This window comes from Parus major, chromosome 1A (genome assembly GCF_001522545.3).
Source record: "Parus major isolate Abel chromosome 1A, Parus_major1.1, whole genome shotgun sequence".
Classification (NCBI taxonomy): Eukaryota; Metazoa; Chordata; class Aves; order Passeriformes; family Paridae; genus Parus; species Parus major.
The window spans coordinates 9171468-9188901 of record NC_031773.1 but is presented as its reverse complement, the minus strand read 5'-3'; the positions used below and the strand labels follow the sequence as shown (position 1 = coordinate 9188901).

At 34.8% G+C, this 17434-nt stretch overlaps 1 protein-coding gene across 8 annotated transcripts in view; it reads right to left on the bottom strand.

Annotated features, from left to right (window-relative positions):
• CACNA2D1 (calcium voltage-gated channel auxiliary subunit alpha2delta 1) overlaps positions 1-17434 on the bottom strand; it is a 357726-nt gene that overhangs the window by 75996 nt on the left and 264296 nt on the right. For all 8 annotated transcript variants that reach the window (XM_033514368.1, XM_015628094.1, XM_015628095.1 and 5 more), the window contains exon 11: positions 4751-4909. In XM_033514368.1, the coding sequence (XP_033370259.1) occupies positions 4751-4909 (159 nt within the window). The remainder of the gene's footprint in view (positions 1-4750; positions 4910-17434) is intronic.

Sequence of the window (17434 nt, the reverse complement as noted above, 5' to 3'; positions counted from 1 at the left end):
AAATAAAATAAAATAAAATAAAATAAAATAAAATAAAATAAAATAAACCCACTTTTCTGTTGCATGATACTTAAATATGAGGCACTTCAGATCTGTCCCAACAGAGTGGAATAGGGATTTGTTCCCTTTCACCTCCTTTCACCTCCACAAACACGAGGAGGGATCCTTAGCTCATACTCATCACATCAACCCCACAGTGTTCCTCAACAGGTGTTCTGCATGAGACTTGCACAATGAGCATCTCCAAATATTTCTACTCTTCTCTTTTCTCATCCTTACTTTTTTTTCCCTTACCATTACCTTCCTTGTAGAAATTGGGGAACAATGGAAAAACAATGAATTACTGAATATACTTATTTTTTTTTTCTGCTGGACTCCTACTCACAAAATCTTTCTAGCTCACTGACCTCTTGAATAAAAACTCTTAATTTAAGCATCCTTTAGGATAGGATAGGATAGGATAGGATAGGATAGGATAGGATAGGATAGGATAGGATAGGATAGGATATCCACCTTATAAGCTTTGAAATATTTTTGCCGTATTTCCTTATAATGAGATTCATCTTCCAAATCTTTAACTCTTTTATGCAGTTTTTTAACTATTAATGCTATCAAGTGAATAGCTAATTCACTAATAGCTAATTTTCTTTAGAAAAGTATTTTAGAATAAGATTTAGATAATATATTTTAGCCAAGATACAGCCACCTAGATTATTAAAATGTCTCCATCACCTACTTTTCCAATAATTTTGCATCTGAGAACTGAAAAATGGAACATGTTCCATTATTTCTGGAGAGCAAGCCTGAAATAGAATTAAGAAGCCCCTCTGACTCCTAATTCATCAAAGCAACTAGTAAATCCCATGAGAAAAATGCAGTGTGTTTTGCAAAGGAATAAAAACATTGTTCCACAGCCAGAACAATAGAGGTGAGCATGAAATTTGGCTCCTCATTCTTTGTCCTCTAAAAGTTTGTCTAAGCAAATTGCCAATTAGTTTTGCAGCCATTCCTTGCCCTTTGTGCTGCATACAAATGGTGCCAGTCAGACACACCTTGGTACTCCTGAGGAGTTGGATGTGACAGAGTAAAACCCTTAGAGATCCAGTAAAATAAATTCAACTTCTCCTTCCACAAGCCTGAATTTTGCTATATGAATTTACTCTAGAGTCAGGAAGACAAATAGGAGAGCTGTCCTTAAAAAGATCCCTGCTTTACTCTTTGTGGCTACAGAGTGACTGTCACCAGGCTGGTCAGGTATGATGATCCTACTTCCTTCATTCTACTCACTGGTCTAATTTCTGTTCAATATTCAGTGAAGAATTACTTCTTTTCTTACTATTACTATTTTCAAATTTAATAATTTGAAGGAAAAAAAAGTAAAATTAAGCCCAAAGAATCAAGCCCAAAGATTCCCTTACATGTAACAACATATAAAACCTCCCTGAAATCAATACCTTTTATCCAACCTCATCAGCACACTGTGTTTTAGCTGGAATTAAATAATTTATGACCATTTTTTGCTTGTGAAATATAACTTGCAAGACACTGCTTTGGGCTGCAATTCTCTCGATATTAAAAAAGTAATAAAAGTAAGGTTGGATACCTCATAAATAAAGGAATTCACTTACATTTACAGTGATTTAATATATAGATCAAAATAAGATCAGAGGGACAAGGAGGGGGACCAAAATTTGCTCATATTATGGAACTTTTCTAGGGGCTTTGATACTACTATAGTAGTGCTTCTATAGGCAATGGGAACTTGAGCTGGGCTTTTCTTTCACTGACTAAAGCCGGATTTTCCTTGGCTTACTTGGCATATGCTTACACACTATCAGAAAAAAAAATAATTTTCTCTTATCTCCTCATACTTACAGAAGGGCATTTACTTACACTACTTTGTTTAGACACTAAAGTCATGTCACAGGAAAAAAAAAATCCAAGATTTAGCCTCCAAACATTATTGGAAAACTGAACATGAATAAACTCAAATCACATGATATTACCCCATCCCTGGCACTGTGTAAGGCCAGGCTGGATGGAGCTCTGAGCACCCTCATCCCTGTCCATGGGAGGGGTGCTGGAACCAGATGATTTTTAAGGAATTTAAAACATCTTCCTCCCTCCAAAACTTCTTTGGTCTAAAATGGAGACTGGCTCAGGGTGTGAATCCATAACAGATTGTGAAAAGCTGATGTAATTTAATATTTTTTCTGTTCAGAACAGAAACATGAACAGTTTGCCCTAGCAGTCCAAGGGGCCACAGCCCAGTGGAAAGTGTTACCTACAGAGGAGCTTCCCCAGGACAAGAAACAGCTTCTTAGCTTAAGCCACAACAGAATACCAGTGGAATTGGGCTGTGTGTTAATTTTTAGCACTCTATTCTATTTGATACAGGCCTTATTTTTTTCTTTTAAACAGGCAAGCAAGACATGATCCATTCTATACTGCATATAAAATTGCTTTTGTTTTATACGAGTTCCACCTCTTTAAAATTAACTCTTTAAGTGGAAGGTTACAGTTGTACCTTGTGACATGACACTTTAGGAATGCATTTTTCTCTATTTTTTCTTTAAGAAACCATAGATATTACAGCATGAGTGAAAAAAACCCTCCTGAACTGCTGAAGCTGAAGTATTATGATTTTCAAAGAAGTAAGCTAATGTAACAATAATAGGACAATGTAATGTAATAATAGGACAATTCTGTAAAAAAATTGTGGAATCCAAATTATTGTTAATCACATGAATTATTATGTTGAAAAACCTTAAGTATCTATTTCCATTTAGAAACACATCAGACAGCAATTTTTTCATGGTACCAAACATTACTTTGGTATACTGGAAAATTACTTGAAATAATTGTCATCCAGAAACAGTACCCACAAAATTATCTTGAAAATTTGAGCAATACTGCATTTATATGGACCTTAAAGCAATTGGAATATTTGAGTTCGTAAATACACAAGTGGAAACTATCCCAAAGCATATTTATAAGCCAGTATTATACCACCATATTACATTGCCTTGTCACCAGAGTCCTGGGCTAAACCCATCACCAGCCCTTCACTCTTCCTGATAAAGGGATTTGGCAATATTTGGGGAGGATGAGTATATATCCAGAACCTTATGTAATCCACAACATCCATAACTTCCAGTCTTGCAGAGATCATGTGAGGTTAATCACACTTCTGCCTCCAGCTACAAAAGAGATAGTCCCACTTTGACACTGATCTCCAATTATTTTTTAATACTTTAGTCCTCCAGGCAAGTCCAGTTTGAGGCTTTCCCTGTGTTCAGCTTTTCTTAATGCTGCCTGCACACAAAGTATTTGATGCTGCACTAAATGTAATCCATAATTTTAAGCAAATATAAATGTTATAAGGAACATATTTGGCAAAATTTCTTGTCTTCCTGGTTCACTCTGCATACCAACAGGTTCAGAAAAGGGGAAAATGCCATCCCTGGTCCAAAATGTCCAACAGACTTCAAAATATTCTTTGTGGTTTTATACAGCTGTCAGCAGAGGACATCTACTCATTTCCCCAGCACACCCCTCTGTTAATCTGAATAGTGGTCTGCTGAGAAAATTCCCATGAAAACATTGAATTTTCTTTTCCTCCATCAAAACTTAACAAGTTAGAATTTTTACATCAGATCTAGCTTTGAGCTGCAAATACAATGTCAGGGAAGTGTCCTGAAGTTCAGGATCTGACAGATTAGGAAAAAAAGAAAAGAAAACAAAACAAAACAGAAACAAAACAAAAACCTAAACAAAATAAAAAAAATCCAAGCAAACAAAATATAAAAAAACAACTGAAAACAACCAACCAAACAAAAAAAAACCCAAAACAAACAAAAAAAAAACCCACAAAAAAATCCCAAACAAACAAATGAACCCAGAATCAAAAAAACATAAACCAATAAGGATAAGAATACATTTCTCACTTGTTAAGCTATACCTTACCTGCTGTAACAGGGTACAGCTTTATTTACACTAAGTTTTAACATACAATATTCCTACTTCAGGAAGGTGAGAACTAGAACTGTTTTTGTAAACAACTACATGAATAATTTAAAAATTACTAATAAACTCCAAACATTTGCTATAAATGGGAAACATTGCTATTCAAAATGCTAGTGCCTGGGTGAAAATTAGAAAGTGCAATGCATTTAAAACACAGAAATGATGCATTTAATTTTTGAGGAAATTATTCTTTTTATACATGAGAAATAAAATCATCTCAGTGAGTGAATACTACTCTTTAGGCATCATCAGGTGCCTAGTATTCCTCTATTAATTCATTTCCTCCCCTCTATCTTGCTCAAACCATGGTAAAGTATTTATGACTTCTAATAAGTGTGAAATTGTAGGTTAACTTAGCATTTCTAGGAGATGATGTGGTAAAATTGAAGTAATAGTGCAGTAGCAGATCTTCCAATTTTAAAATTAATGGCAAGCCAACCACTACCACAAATATGTGTCAACTGTGAATCACATATTCAATGAAAAAACAGCTGAATGAATGAAGTCAAACAGTACAACAGATTGAAAACCAAATTAATTCCAAAGTCTTAGCAACCTACTGGGGAACCTGCAATGAAGAAATTACTGTGTAGATAAATTTACTTGCAAAATAGAGATTTGCACTTCTACCACTTAAGTACACAATGGAGGAACATGCAGTGGCCTGCTGAACATTCCAGTTCTCCTTCATTTGACAGCAGAGAGATCTTATTTCAATACTTACATTTAGCAGCTGTTCAAAAGCATAGCTAAAACCTTTTTTGTAATCTGTAATTCCTTTAGCAGAGATTTTATAGACAGCTTCTTTCAGTTTCTTCTTGTTCCTCACATTAGCTTGGACAAGATGATTAAAGCAGCTGACATTCTGAGCATTATTATTAAACTGCAAAATAAATAGATATATTATTAAAGACAGTTAATTTTCTGTGTACTGTAGCAGTAAAGATTTATGTTTTCTGGACCTTCATAAGATAAAGAATGTCAAAACTAGATTTTCATTTTCACTATGCTGAGAGCAACCAGTAGTGACTGGAGATTCCAAAATGAGACTATATATTTAAAAAAAAACACAGGTAATTGATGCTTCATTCTTTGGCAACCCAAAAAAAATCTATTATACTGGAGAAATTCCCACAAATTTTGTGTCAAGTTTACATAAAGAATATAAAGAAATGAAACTCAGAAATGCAGAGTTGAGTGATTAAAAAAAACATCGATAAAGATATATTTTACTTTTTCTAACCCCCTGAAAAATATTGGTTGAGTTATCATGTGACTTCCAAACTGCATGAATTCGTTTTGTGGTTTACAATATAATCAGATCAGATTCAATTGGATATATAAATTACGGAAAAACAAAACACACTCTTGGAAGCACAGGAGAGAATAGCTGCAAATATGAGAATACTGATGATAGCAATAGAAATTTGTGTCTTGAGAACACAAATACTTCTGCTGTCTTATGCATCCATGAAGACTACTCACTGAAAAGTAATTTAAATGATATTCTGACATTATGTAAAAGCATACACAGAAATTTTTTTAAGTGCAAAATGTTGTCTGTACAAGTGGAAATCAGTTTAAGATTGCTTTTAAATTTGTCTCTGTATAAATATACATATATTCATGTATACTAAAATACAATCCTCACAATTTACATTTCAACTGAAAACAGATTATTATGCCTCTTCCTGATTATAGATGTTCAGTCAAAGTAAACATAAAAATAAATTTATGCTGTCAACCTGGTGCAAAGCCTTAAAATAACTTAGAAAATCAAATCTCATTGCCTTAAGTCTCACTATTGCTAACTAGTTCAGTAGTGCTCTCTAGATTAAAAAGTAAATAAAATCACAGGTCTCAATAAAGGCTCAGCTACTTACAAACCTAAAATAAATCATTAAGTACCAGGCACAAAGCACAGAGAGAGAACTGCTTTGAGCAGCAAATACCAACCTGTAACTGTAGGACATTGTATAACAAACAAAACTTGAAAGGATAAAAGGATTAAAAATATTAAGGCATTTTTAATAATGCCTAGTATTTCAATTCATGTTATTAGGGGGTTAGATTGTATGTTCTTAATGTATTCCATGTTGCCCTAAAAAGAAATATTTTTGGGACCTAAAAACCCAGCATGTTTTGCTGCTTAAGCAAACCCATAAGATGGTCACACAATTGTAACCAGTTCACTGATGCAAAACACTGACTCAAAGCATTCAGTGGTGCTTCCAATAAAAGTTTCTTATAAAAGTAACCAGTAAATCACCTAATGATTATTGGATGCATAAACCATGTGGGAGTGAAAACAATTACTGTGCTGTGAAATTATTTTAGTTTGCCTCAACCTAAATTTATAGCCATGATAGGAAAATTACAGACATAAAGTAATTTTATAAAGACAAGGTCTGAAAACCAATTATAATTGTGAGTTGGGGTAAAAATACAGAAATTGTACCTGGCAAGTAGAAAAACAAAACAAAAAACATTACCTAGTAGGCAGCTTTGCCCTAAAAAACCCTTTTTTCATCTGAAAAAATAAAGCGAAAACACTCCTCTGCTTCACCAGTGACATTCTATAGAAATTATTTAATGACCTAATATAAAAGAAATCCTACATTCAATCCTATGTCCCATGCACACCTTGTCTTGGCTATAGCAAACAGCAGTTTAGGCATTCAAGTGATAATTTAGAGACATGAGAAAATTTCTCCCTGGAATGTCACTAACATTAAACTACCAATCAAAGTAGTCCTGCAAATATATCAGAATAATTATTTCTAAGAAGGTCAGGTATCCAGCACAGGGATTGATAATTTTCGCTACAGAAACTATTTTAAAAATATTTTCAGGAATACTGGTTCAAACTTTGCAGGCAGCTGACAAGAAAACCGTGCTATACTACACTTCCCCATTAAACTGAATTGCACTGTACTCACAAAGGCTGTAAAGTGAACAAAGGGTCAAGCCAAAGCATCTGCATCTGTAGATGCACAAATGCTGATGCAAAATGAAGGAGAGAAATGACACATTTGTAGCATGGAGAGAGTTACATCAACCAAAGTCTGGAAATGCTGAAATTTAATTAAGTAAATATATGAGCCAGCTGTTTGCAGAGACATCAGTCAACATTAACATTAATGCCAGTCAGAAAAACAGATGAACAGAGTTTTTGATTAGATGAAGGAACCAGTAGATGGAACAACAATCCTCCAGAACGAACATTTCCCTCTTTGCTAGGAGATGAAGGCAAGGCTCAAATCTGACTGATGAAAATGCTCAAAGGGGGAAAGAAAATTCAGGGGTGAATTTAATTAATCTGAGCTCCAGTCATTACTGAAGTAATGGAAGGATTTCAACTGTAAAAGCCATCAGATCATCCTTAACACTGACCTTCCTTATGTGACAAACACCAGGATCATTCAAAACTTAAAGTTAACCAAACAGAGCAAGCTTTTGGTTATGCTAGTCTGAAACACAACAGCAACAGTGGCACCATCATTTTTTTGCACATTAGGATGTGTAAAAATTTACACACCTTAATTTAGAAGCCAAAAGTAAGCTTTTACTGATTACTGGTCACATTGTCTGACCCCATAGTACCATAACAAGGCTCATTTCAGTTCACAAGATTTCTTGAAAACTCAATCACTTAGTATTTAACTGAAGAAAGAACTTTCTTCAGTTAAATGTAAGCTTTCAAAAACCAGTTGGCAATTCAGAAAGTCCATGTTCTTATGAAATCAAATCCTATCAAAGGTATAAAATTAAAGTAATTACAACCCATACTTTATTGAACAAAGTACTCTCAGCGTATCTATGTGAAATATGTCAGTTGGGTATTTATCAGCCTGGCATTTCCCCTAATTACCGCAGTAAATATAAACATATACAATAAAAGTGATATTGGAAAAAAGGAAATTAATTTAATTTTTTTTATGATGCCTTGAACTTAGTGATTCACTTACAAAACAATGTAAGACATTTAGAGGCAAACCATTCAATTGTTAAAATATAAAGCCACCCTATACCGTCTGTCACCACCAATGACAGCTTCTATTTTTTCAAGTATATGGAAAAATTCCTTAGCTGAGTTAAAATAAGAGAGGCTTGCAGCAAAACAGTTGTAGATCATGGAAAACAGGATAACCTTGAGCTTTTAATTTTAAAACATCATGAAGTACTACTATAATTAAATCTCTCTTGTAATTATACCTGCAAGGTATAGAATCTAGATGCAGTCTCCGCTGGATTATTTCTCACTACCCCATGTATTTATATCCTTTTGCAGTCTCCACCTTTGGGATGTCCCAGAACAATCCTCTGTTCTGAGGAAATGAAGACTTCCTGCTCACAGGTTTGGGCAGGAATAGCTAAGCCTTCTACTGGGGCACAAAAGGTGTTAAGAGAACTTGACCTCATTGACCTTAGACCACCAGTACAATTTTTGGCCATATATGGGACAACTCAATAACCTGAAAGATAAGAAAACCAATTCAATTCAACATGAAAGTCCAAACAAAGGGCTTTGAGCCTAATGCTGCTTGAATTTTGTCTTTCTGGAGAAGGTCTGAAAGGAGAAATACTAATATGACAGTTCAAAGGACTTTATCTTCTGATTCAGAAAAGGATCAACTTGTGAAAACAAAGTGAAAAAAAACAGTGAAAAATTATACAGAACTGCAGCAAAAGATTTAAATGCTTGAGACCTTTCCCCTCCCTTGGGTATTTCCACAGCGCTGTGGGCTCCTCCAGCCACATGGACCTCTGCACTCCACAGTGCCCCAAGAGCTGAACCTATGGAAAATAGGAGGCTGTCATTCTGAAAACCTCTTCTAATTCCAGAATAGTTATTTATGCATTGCTAAAAGCCTTCTCTTTTCCACAGTCTCAACCTGGAAATCCTTCTAATAAAATTACTAGAACTGCTACCGCAACATGAGGTTATTAGGGAATTCAAGGGAAGTGAAACAGAAATATTGATTTGTTTCCTATATCTGGTCCCATGCAGATCAGAACATGAATAATAAGACCCTACAGACAGGTATTTTCATTAAGAGGGCAGTATAAGTCAAAAAGGGGTGTGTAACCCTCCCACTCCAAGAGAAACCACCTGAAATGAAGAAAGAATCAGAATTCAGAATTGGGATATACAGGGACTGAAAATACCATTTGAGATGTTTAATTAGAAAGATCAAAGCTATCAAGCAGTCTTGAAAAAAAAAAAAAAAAAAAACAAAACCAGAAAACAAAATAGATCAGGGAAAAAAACCCCACAAAATAAACTATTTATAATACAATGTGGGGTTATTTTCCAAAATTTTTTTTTTTTTAATACTTTACCTTCTCAGCAGATACAAACTGCTCTGTCTATTGGGAACTTTTATAAATCTGTTTTTTTCAGACACCAACCTCTCCCCAGCTGGGAAACTTCAGGAAGTTACTCAGAGCATGTATAACTCCCAGGGCCATCCACACTTTAACATCACAGTCATTTTCAAACATTACTCAGTATCTTGGACTCCTTCTGAAATAGCTCAGAACTTTTCTCATTTAATTGGTGAGAAAAGTGAAACAGGAAATAAAAAAGGAAATCCAAGGCAAAGGTGCAGCAACAAGGTTTAATCTTAATTCCCCACTACAAGAATATTCTTTTTCCCTTTCCTTTGTGCAAACAATTCCAAGTCCTCAAATTTGCCTTTTACCTTGATATTATTTATTTCCTACATTAGATATTAGTTATAAGTCATTTAAACCACACAGTCAAGCAGGCACACATTTTTAAAGCATTAATTCTCATAAACATTTTATCACGTAAACTTCTTCAAAATGCTCATACAGCTAATGCCATTTATTCTGAAGACTACAACACTGTGAGAGGAAAATCCCTGATTTCACAGACAGTGTATGAATTGATGAATATTTCAAATTCTCTTCTGTATACTCATCTATCTCTCTCTATAATTCTAAATACAAGGAGATATATAAGGGATATAAATTTATGGGCTATAAATCCAAAATCCAATGTAAATCATTCTGTTGGCAAGTATAGGAGGTTATTTAAATACAAATAAAACATTTCAATTGATTCTGCTTCTTTTACGAAAAGAAACACAGAGAGTATTCCCTTCACTGCACTGTCTTAGAATTTACATTTATCTAACACCAGCAAAACAAGTAGGCTTTGAAAACAGCATCAAAAAAGAAATGTTTTAAAGCATTAAAGAACAGTATCTTGAGGCAATAATTTATTTTTATCAGAAAGTTCTTATTACTGTTTCTGATATTCAGCAATTTATTTTCTGCTGTGTATGAAATCTTCATACCAATCTATATATGTATACATAAATATATGTACAGTTTTTTTTCTTAATTATTTAACATGATCAAGAAAAAAACCCACACTTCTCAAAAACCATAGCAATAATTTAACATAAATCCTCACAAGAAGAAATAGAGGAAATCAGAATGAATTATGTGATTCAGTTTGAAAAGGACAAAATCTTCTGTAAAGCATCTCATTAGTTCAAACGGCAAAACCAAATGCCAATAAATTGAAAAAGAAAAAAATTCAAGTTTTAGTCACTAGGTGGCACTAAAACAAAAAAAGTTGAACTGGTCTTAAAGTACCCTGAAACGTGAAATTTTACATTTCTGGTGGAGGACTTTGTGGCTTTCTGTGACTAGGATAAAATTCTCATTTCAACTAAACCAATAAAATAAATTCGTGTTCTAAATGATTGAAAACACACAAATATAAAAATCTCAACTTCCTCCTTAAAGGAAAACTTCCACATCTTGAGCGTAAGAGGTCCTGACTCTGGGAAGATGAAAATTATGGAAAAGCTATGAACCAGCCTGCTTTCTATATGTCCTTCTGTGCCTCCAAAACCTGTAGAAGTGATCACATAAAGTATGTAGGACCAGGTCCTTGTAAAATTTCAGATTTTCACAATCATCTTTACCTACTGCCTCCCTCTTCTGTCAGTTTGTTTACTGACATCTAAGTTAATAGTAAAAAAACAAAACAAAACAAAACTACCCAAAAAAGAAACCACCCCAGAAAAAAAAACAAAAAGCCCAAAACAAAACAAAAAACCAAACCAATAACCAAACCAAAATCTGAACAAACAAAAAACAAACCAACCAAAAAAAACAAAACAAAAAAATGCCAAAAACCAAAGAAACAACCCACAAAAAAAACAAACAAACAAACAAAAAAAACCGCCGCTCAACAAAACCCTAGAAAAAATTCCATCTTCAAAATTTCTGACGTGAAATGAGAACCTGACTTAAACTGCATGAAAGTTGACATTTTTAAACATTCATAAATGTTTATCTTTTATAGAAAATCATATAAACTTGAACCAGGCAGTAATTTCTACACTTGAACTTGTTATACAGATAAAACTTACATATTTAAAATACCAAAATCCCAACAGCATAAAAAAATCAATAACACCATTCCAGGAAAACTGAAAGTAGAGGAAAATGTGGGGAGTTTGCTAAAGACTCACTCAGATCCTAGTGCTGCTGATTTTCAACCTGCTGAGGTTTGTTGCTATGCTACTTCTACCTCGTGGCTAAATCAGCTTGGTGACCCAGTTGTATCTATACGTATTAAATGAGCAATAGTGAAATAGATCTGATTTCACCAGGCTTTCATTTTGTAGCTAAATCCGGCTTTGTTGTTTTTTCCTTTTTTTTTCTCCCTGCTGCTTTAGCCTTGGTAATAGGATTTCAGGGTTAATCCCAAGAATAACTGAATCCTGAATAAGGCCAGTTAGGATCTGTATTTGAGCAGTGAGAAGATATTATAAATATTTATCAGAACCCATTTGGAGAATAGTATGAAGGCAATTTGCAAAGTTTTATTCCCATGTAAATTCTCAGTACACAGAAAATCTGAGGCAGTTCAAGCAATAAAGATTTGTAATTTGACGAGAGAGAAGTGATATCAAAGTTCACCATTCATATCTTGATATAGAATAACTCCTTTCTTTTATTCTATGATTTCTGTACAGTCTTCAGTACAATCCTAGAGATACATGATAGAGAAAATATAAGAAAATATAAGAAAATTATTCTAGTACTGAGGAGAACTCCTGTATTTCTAAAATTGTATTTCAAGTATCAATGAAACAAAATTAGGATTATATGATAATCTGCACTATTGACATTTCCTGAGATTTAAAATGTATTGCTTTTCTTTTCACTGTTAAACATATATATGTCAATCATACACCAAAATTACCAGAATTCAACAACAATAAAGCTGTTAGATCAATAAAAAACTGTTGAAAAAATATTGCAGAAGAATATAAGATAAGTATTAGGGAAAAGACCAAATATAAGGTCAGAGTCTGCTCTCAGTTAGCTTTGTTAACCTTTATAACCAATACTATTATCTGCACATAAATCAATGCAGAGGTCCCACTAAATACCCCAGGATTAATGTTCAGACCACAAAGTATGATGCTGCACTGTCAATCTCAGAGTTACAACACAGAAAGTCAGTGTAGGCTGAAAGATGAATTTGCTTAGCAACACGAAATTTATGGTCTTTTTATGCTGCTGTGGCTAAGTTAGCATGTATTATTTACTTATAATCACGTGTTTCTGACTCCTATTGAAAAATTCAGTACTGTAAACTTCAGCATCTCCCAGGGAAAGCTGGCTGATCTAAACTCCAGGGCTGCTGTAGAGCTGCAGCCCTGCAGCCTGCCCTCCATGGCACTACTCCCCAGATGCACTGGGGAAGAGAGCTATAACAGGAAGAAACTTCCTAGAATAATATTTTGTAGATGTTTTCTTGTTATCACTTGACAGGGAGAATCTTCATTCAGTCAAATTCAAGTTGTTTAAAATGTGAAACACCCTTGCCAAATAGATGAATCATGAGAATATATCCAGTTGGAAGGGATCCATAAGGATCATCAAGTCTAACTCCCTGCTCCATGCAGGACTACCAAAATCTAAACCACAGGCCTAAGAGCATTGCCCAGACACTCCTTGAACTTTGACACGCCTGGAGCAATGTCCAGTTCCCAGGGGAGCCTGTTCTAGTGCCACCCACCCACTCAGTGAAGAATCTTTTCCTAATGTCTAGATTGAATTTCCCTGACATTCTTCATCCCCTCACTGGTCATCAGACATAAAGGTTTAAGTATAAAACTGTTACCTACAGAATCTCTTGATATGTGAGATTGTTACTGAGGGTTTGAAGATGAATGTTTAATTGGTCCAAGAAGTTACAAGATAGACACACATTTTAGCATCAGCTCACACAGCAGAGGGACAGAAGGGGCCCACAGCCTCACCTCTGCATTCTCACATTCCTCACATCCTGACTGCAATGTGCCTGTCCCCCTTTTAGGGCAGAGCACTGAGCCTGGCTGGGCAGCTCCAGCGCCGTGAGGAGGCTGCAGCAGCACAGTGCTGACATGGGAGATGCTGCTGCTAAGGCAGGAGGGAAAAGTGTGAGTCTTGAAAGTGTGAGACTTGAGAACTTGATGAGTATTTCATTCATGCTTTGCCTAAGTTAGGAGAGCCTTTAGATTCACTCCAAACTACGACACTGCCTGCCCCACATAATTATTAGCTCACAAATAGATAACTGTTACAGAAAGGATATTTTTAAAAAGCGGATCTTAGAACAAATAGCCTCTGCCTCATCTCAAAACTAAAGTACAGCATGCATTTTCCTCTTTTTTCACTAACATGGTGAATCATCTTTCTCCAGAAGAATCATTATAGCCAGCCCAGCCCAGCCTCTTCTGAACTGGTAAGGGATGAGTTTATTATTCAAGAAACCTGTCTCCCATACAAATTTTTAATGATATTGTCACAACTCTTCCTGATAAGAGTCTCCTAGCAGGAAAGATGACTCAGCAATGCACTTTTGGTCCAGCATCTGACATGCCATAAAACATCCCAAGATCAATGATATGTCTGATGAAGCAGAGGCCTCTTTAGTAAGATTTGTGCTTTGCAGAAAATTAAGAAACTGGAAAGAGCCAACAGATTTATTAACCCGTGGAACCATGAGGCAGAGCTATCAAATAATTTTATATATCAATAAACTACGCATTTTAAGTACTATTTTTTTATATACTGATTTTTATAAACTACTCTTTAAAAATACTACTAATATACTAGAGAGCTCAGATTTACTGTGGAAATCACAGACCCCCATTCATGTAGTTAGAAATCTGACTCCCTGACATTTGACAGCTATAAGAGGAGACAATAAAAATGTGTATTGATGCCCAAAGCAATCCCTCAAAGTAGGAATGGAGGTGACTTTTCTAGTCATCTGGAGCTGTCAGCTATATTGTACAGTAATAAATGTACAGTTTCCAGCAATATTCCTGCTCCTGACATCCTAATGCAGAATTTGAGCTTCTAATTTCCCTTCCCTTTGGCTCTTCCTGCACTCAAGTACTCTATTCCCTAGAATTAACGCTCTGTGACAGACACAAAATGAAACAGATCTTGTTTTTAAATTTGTACTACTCCTTTTCCAAATCCTTTCATGTCTTTTTTTTTTCTATCTTACACACATTTTGAACATTTCCCTTCTACAGCAAGTTCAAGTTACAGTTAATAACTATAAAGTGCATTTCAGATATGCACAGGACTTAGTATGGAATATTTAAGAGAAGAACCCTTAAATAACAGTAAGGAGATGATTTAGTTGATTTGGAGATGAAAAAGTTGTGTAAAACAGAGGTGCTGGTCCTAGAGGTCTCTAATAATGAAATTCATATGTTTGTTCACATGAATGCTCTGCATTTGTTTGTGCAACCTGTGTGGACGACCTTATTTACATATATATAAATATATGCTATGTATGTACGTGTATATATACATGTGCTCCATTATATACTGCACCCATTGGGCAGACATTTGGTAGGAGACATGGCACAGAGCTCAGCTCTCTTGGGATGTTGAATCTGCAATAATATGCTTTCCCCTTGCAGGTAAAATAATAGATGTATAAACAAATGAATTCCAGAGTTTAAAAGGCTTGGCCTTTTTAGATTTTTTCATTCTAAAAGAAAAAAAAAACCTTAAGATTCTAAAGGTTTGTCAAGTCTATTTGTAGCAATATGAGGCTCAGTTTAAATGAGAAATTAAGAAAAAATTGTTGAAACACATTATTTCTTTCTAAATCCTGTAGCAATATATCAGGTATGTCCAGATGGTCTTTGAATAAAAACATGAGAAGTTTCTGTGTGGGATCTGTCTGGCTGTGGTGTTACAAAGGCCTAGCACAGTTCTGAGGTGAATGTGGCAATTTGGCTTCTGGAGATGGTCCTGGTTTGAGCTGTAATTCTCAGAGAGAGAAGAACTGACATGATTTTTATGTTATATTGGTTTTTACACACTGACATTATTGTTTTAAGCCAGATATTCCAGAAGAAATGCAAGCAAGTACCAAAAGGAATATCATCACTGGATGGAAAAGTAACACTGCATTTTCACCCCTCTGTCATAAACTATTCTGTATATGTCTGCTTTATGCAAGTATTTGTCATTTGGACTTATTGCACAGACAATATAGTAGGGCTTGTTAAAATGAAGTTAACAAGAAAATTTTATTTTAAGGATAAGAGAATGCTTAAATACTGAATGTGCCTTTTGCTAGATAGACATAGAGAAACTGTTAAGTATATAGAGAAAATATAAAAGTAATTGGTATGTATTTCCTGGTTGCAAAGATGAAAGCTTTGCAATATTTACTATTTTGAATATTTGTATCACACCAGGGTCATGAAGTACTTTCCAGTCCATTAATGACTAAGGTTGATGAACTAGTTGGGACAAATATTTAAGTTTTCAGGACAAAACAAAAAGAAAACAAAAAGAAAAAAAAATCAACCAACCAACCAAAATCTTCACATATGCTTGATTTAAGGCTAAAAGAAGCAATGAGACAATCCAATCTGACCTCTTGCATACTGTCTCACCATCCACCTATCACTGATCATTAAAATTCCCTTGGCTACTTCTGCAGTAAACTGTAAGAATTACATTTAGTGGTAGATGTTTACTTAAAGTGCATCTTCCAGAAAGGAATTAAATATTGATATGAAGAGAACAAGCATTTTTCCATGGAATTTTAAAAGGCATTTTAACTAGTTATATGCCATTCAAATTTATTTGGCTTCAACTAGTGCTTCTTGCAGTGTTTTTATCTGACAGGTTTGAGAACCTATGGATACAAGAGTTTCCCCAGAAACAGCACTTCTCATCCGTGATGACATCAGTCATTAATTAGACGATTTATTTCTGTACCCCAGAACAACCAAACAAAACCTCAAATTCTGTGAGTTTGAGAGCATGCCTCAAACACAGCTTCTCAAATGATGCACTCAGGTGTGTGAGAAAATGCTTTCTAGAGCTAAGCAATCACCTGTAAAACACTTTCAGTCCTCAGAGAAGACACCTACAATGTTTTTTGTAAAATTTGAGCCAATCCTTTTTGTATTAAATTACTGATCTCTTCCACACACATGTAACAGTATTCGGCCACAACAAAGGAGCCATACAGGCAAAATCTGAGTTCAAACACTTATAATTTGCCTTCCAGGAGGGAAAGGGAACCATCAATCCATACACTATTTAGATGAAAAGTTACCTCTAGCCCTGTCACTGAAGCTGTACAAGCATTTCTAGTTCATCATGTCAGATGAAGACTGAAAGAAGCTCAAGTCCTAGTGGTCCCTCAATTTTCTTTTTCTTGACAACAAACTGTGTAATTTGCTCTCCTGAGGATCAGGGTGTCACTGAAGTTAACCTCATTTCAAAAGAGTCAGCTAATATAATATCCTCCCTACCATAATTTTCCTCTCAACTCCAGCCCCACCTGAAAGACTTTTACTGTTAAAAGTCTTCACTGACTCCTTTCTTGACTTTCCTTTTGGAGACAAGGTAAAAAGAAACATAATTCTACAATACATTACATGATGCTGTTTATAGTACTGTAACTCCTGCTGCTAAAAAGAAATTTCTTTCCAACTTCTTAATAATGCCTTGGTTTCCATAATTTCCAAATTTTCTTCATTGTTACTTGCAGAATGCTTTTCTTCATTACATTTGCTAAACGTGTCCTTCAGATATATTTCCTCTACATATATTTCCATGGATACATAGCCTTCCTCTACCTGAAATTATTAGCAATGAATAAATTAAATACTAGATTTTGATCATAACTTCCTTGGGTTTTTTTTAACCCTGCACCTACAGTGCTTATTAAATATACCTGTATGAAAAAAAACACATTTAATTCACTTGCTCCTTGAATATGGAAGACACAAGATAATGACCTACCATTAGGGAATGATAATGATTTTCCATTAAGGAACATTGCTACAAAGATGTGTTTATCTGCAGCCATCATTGT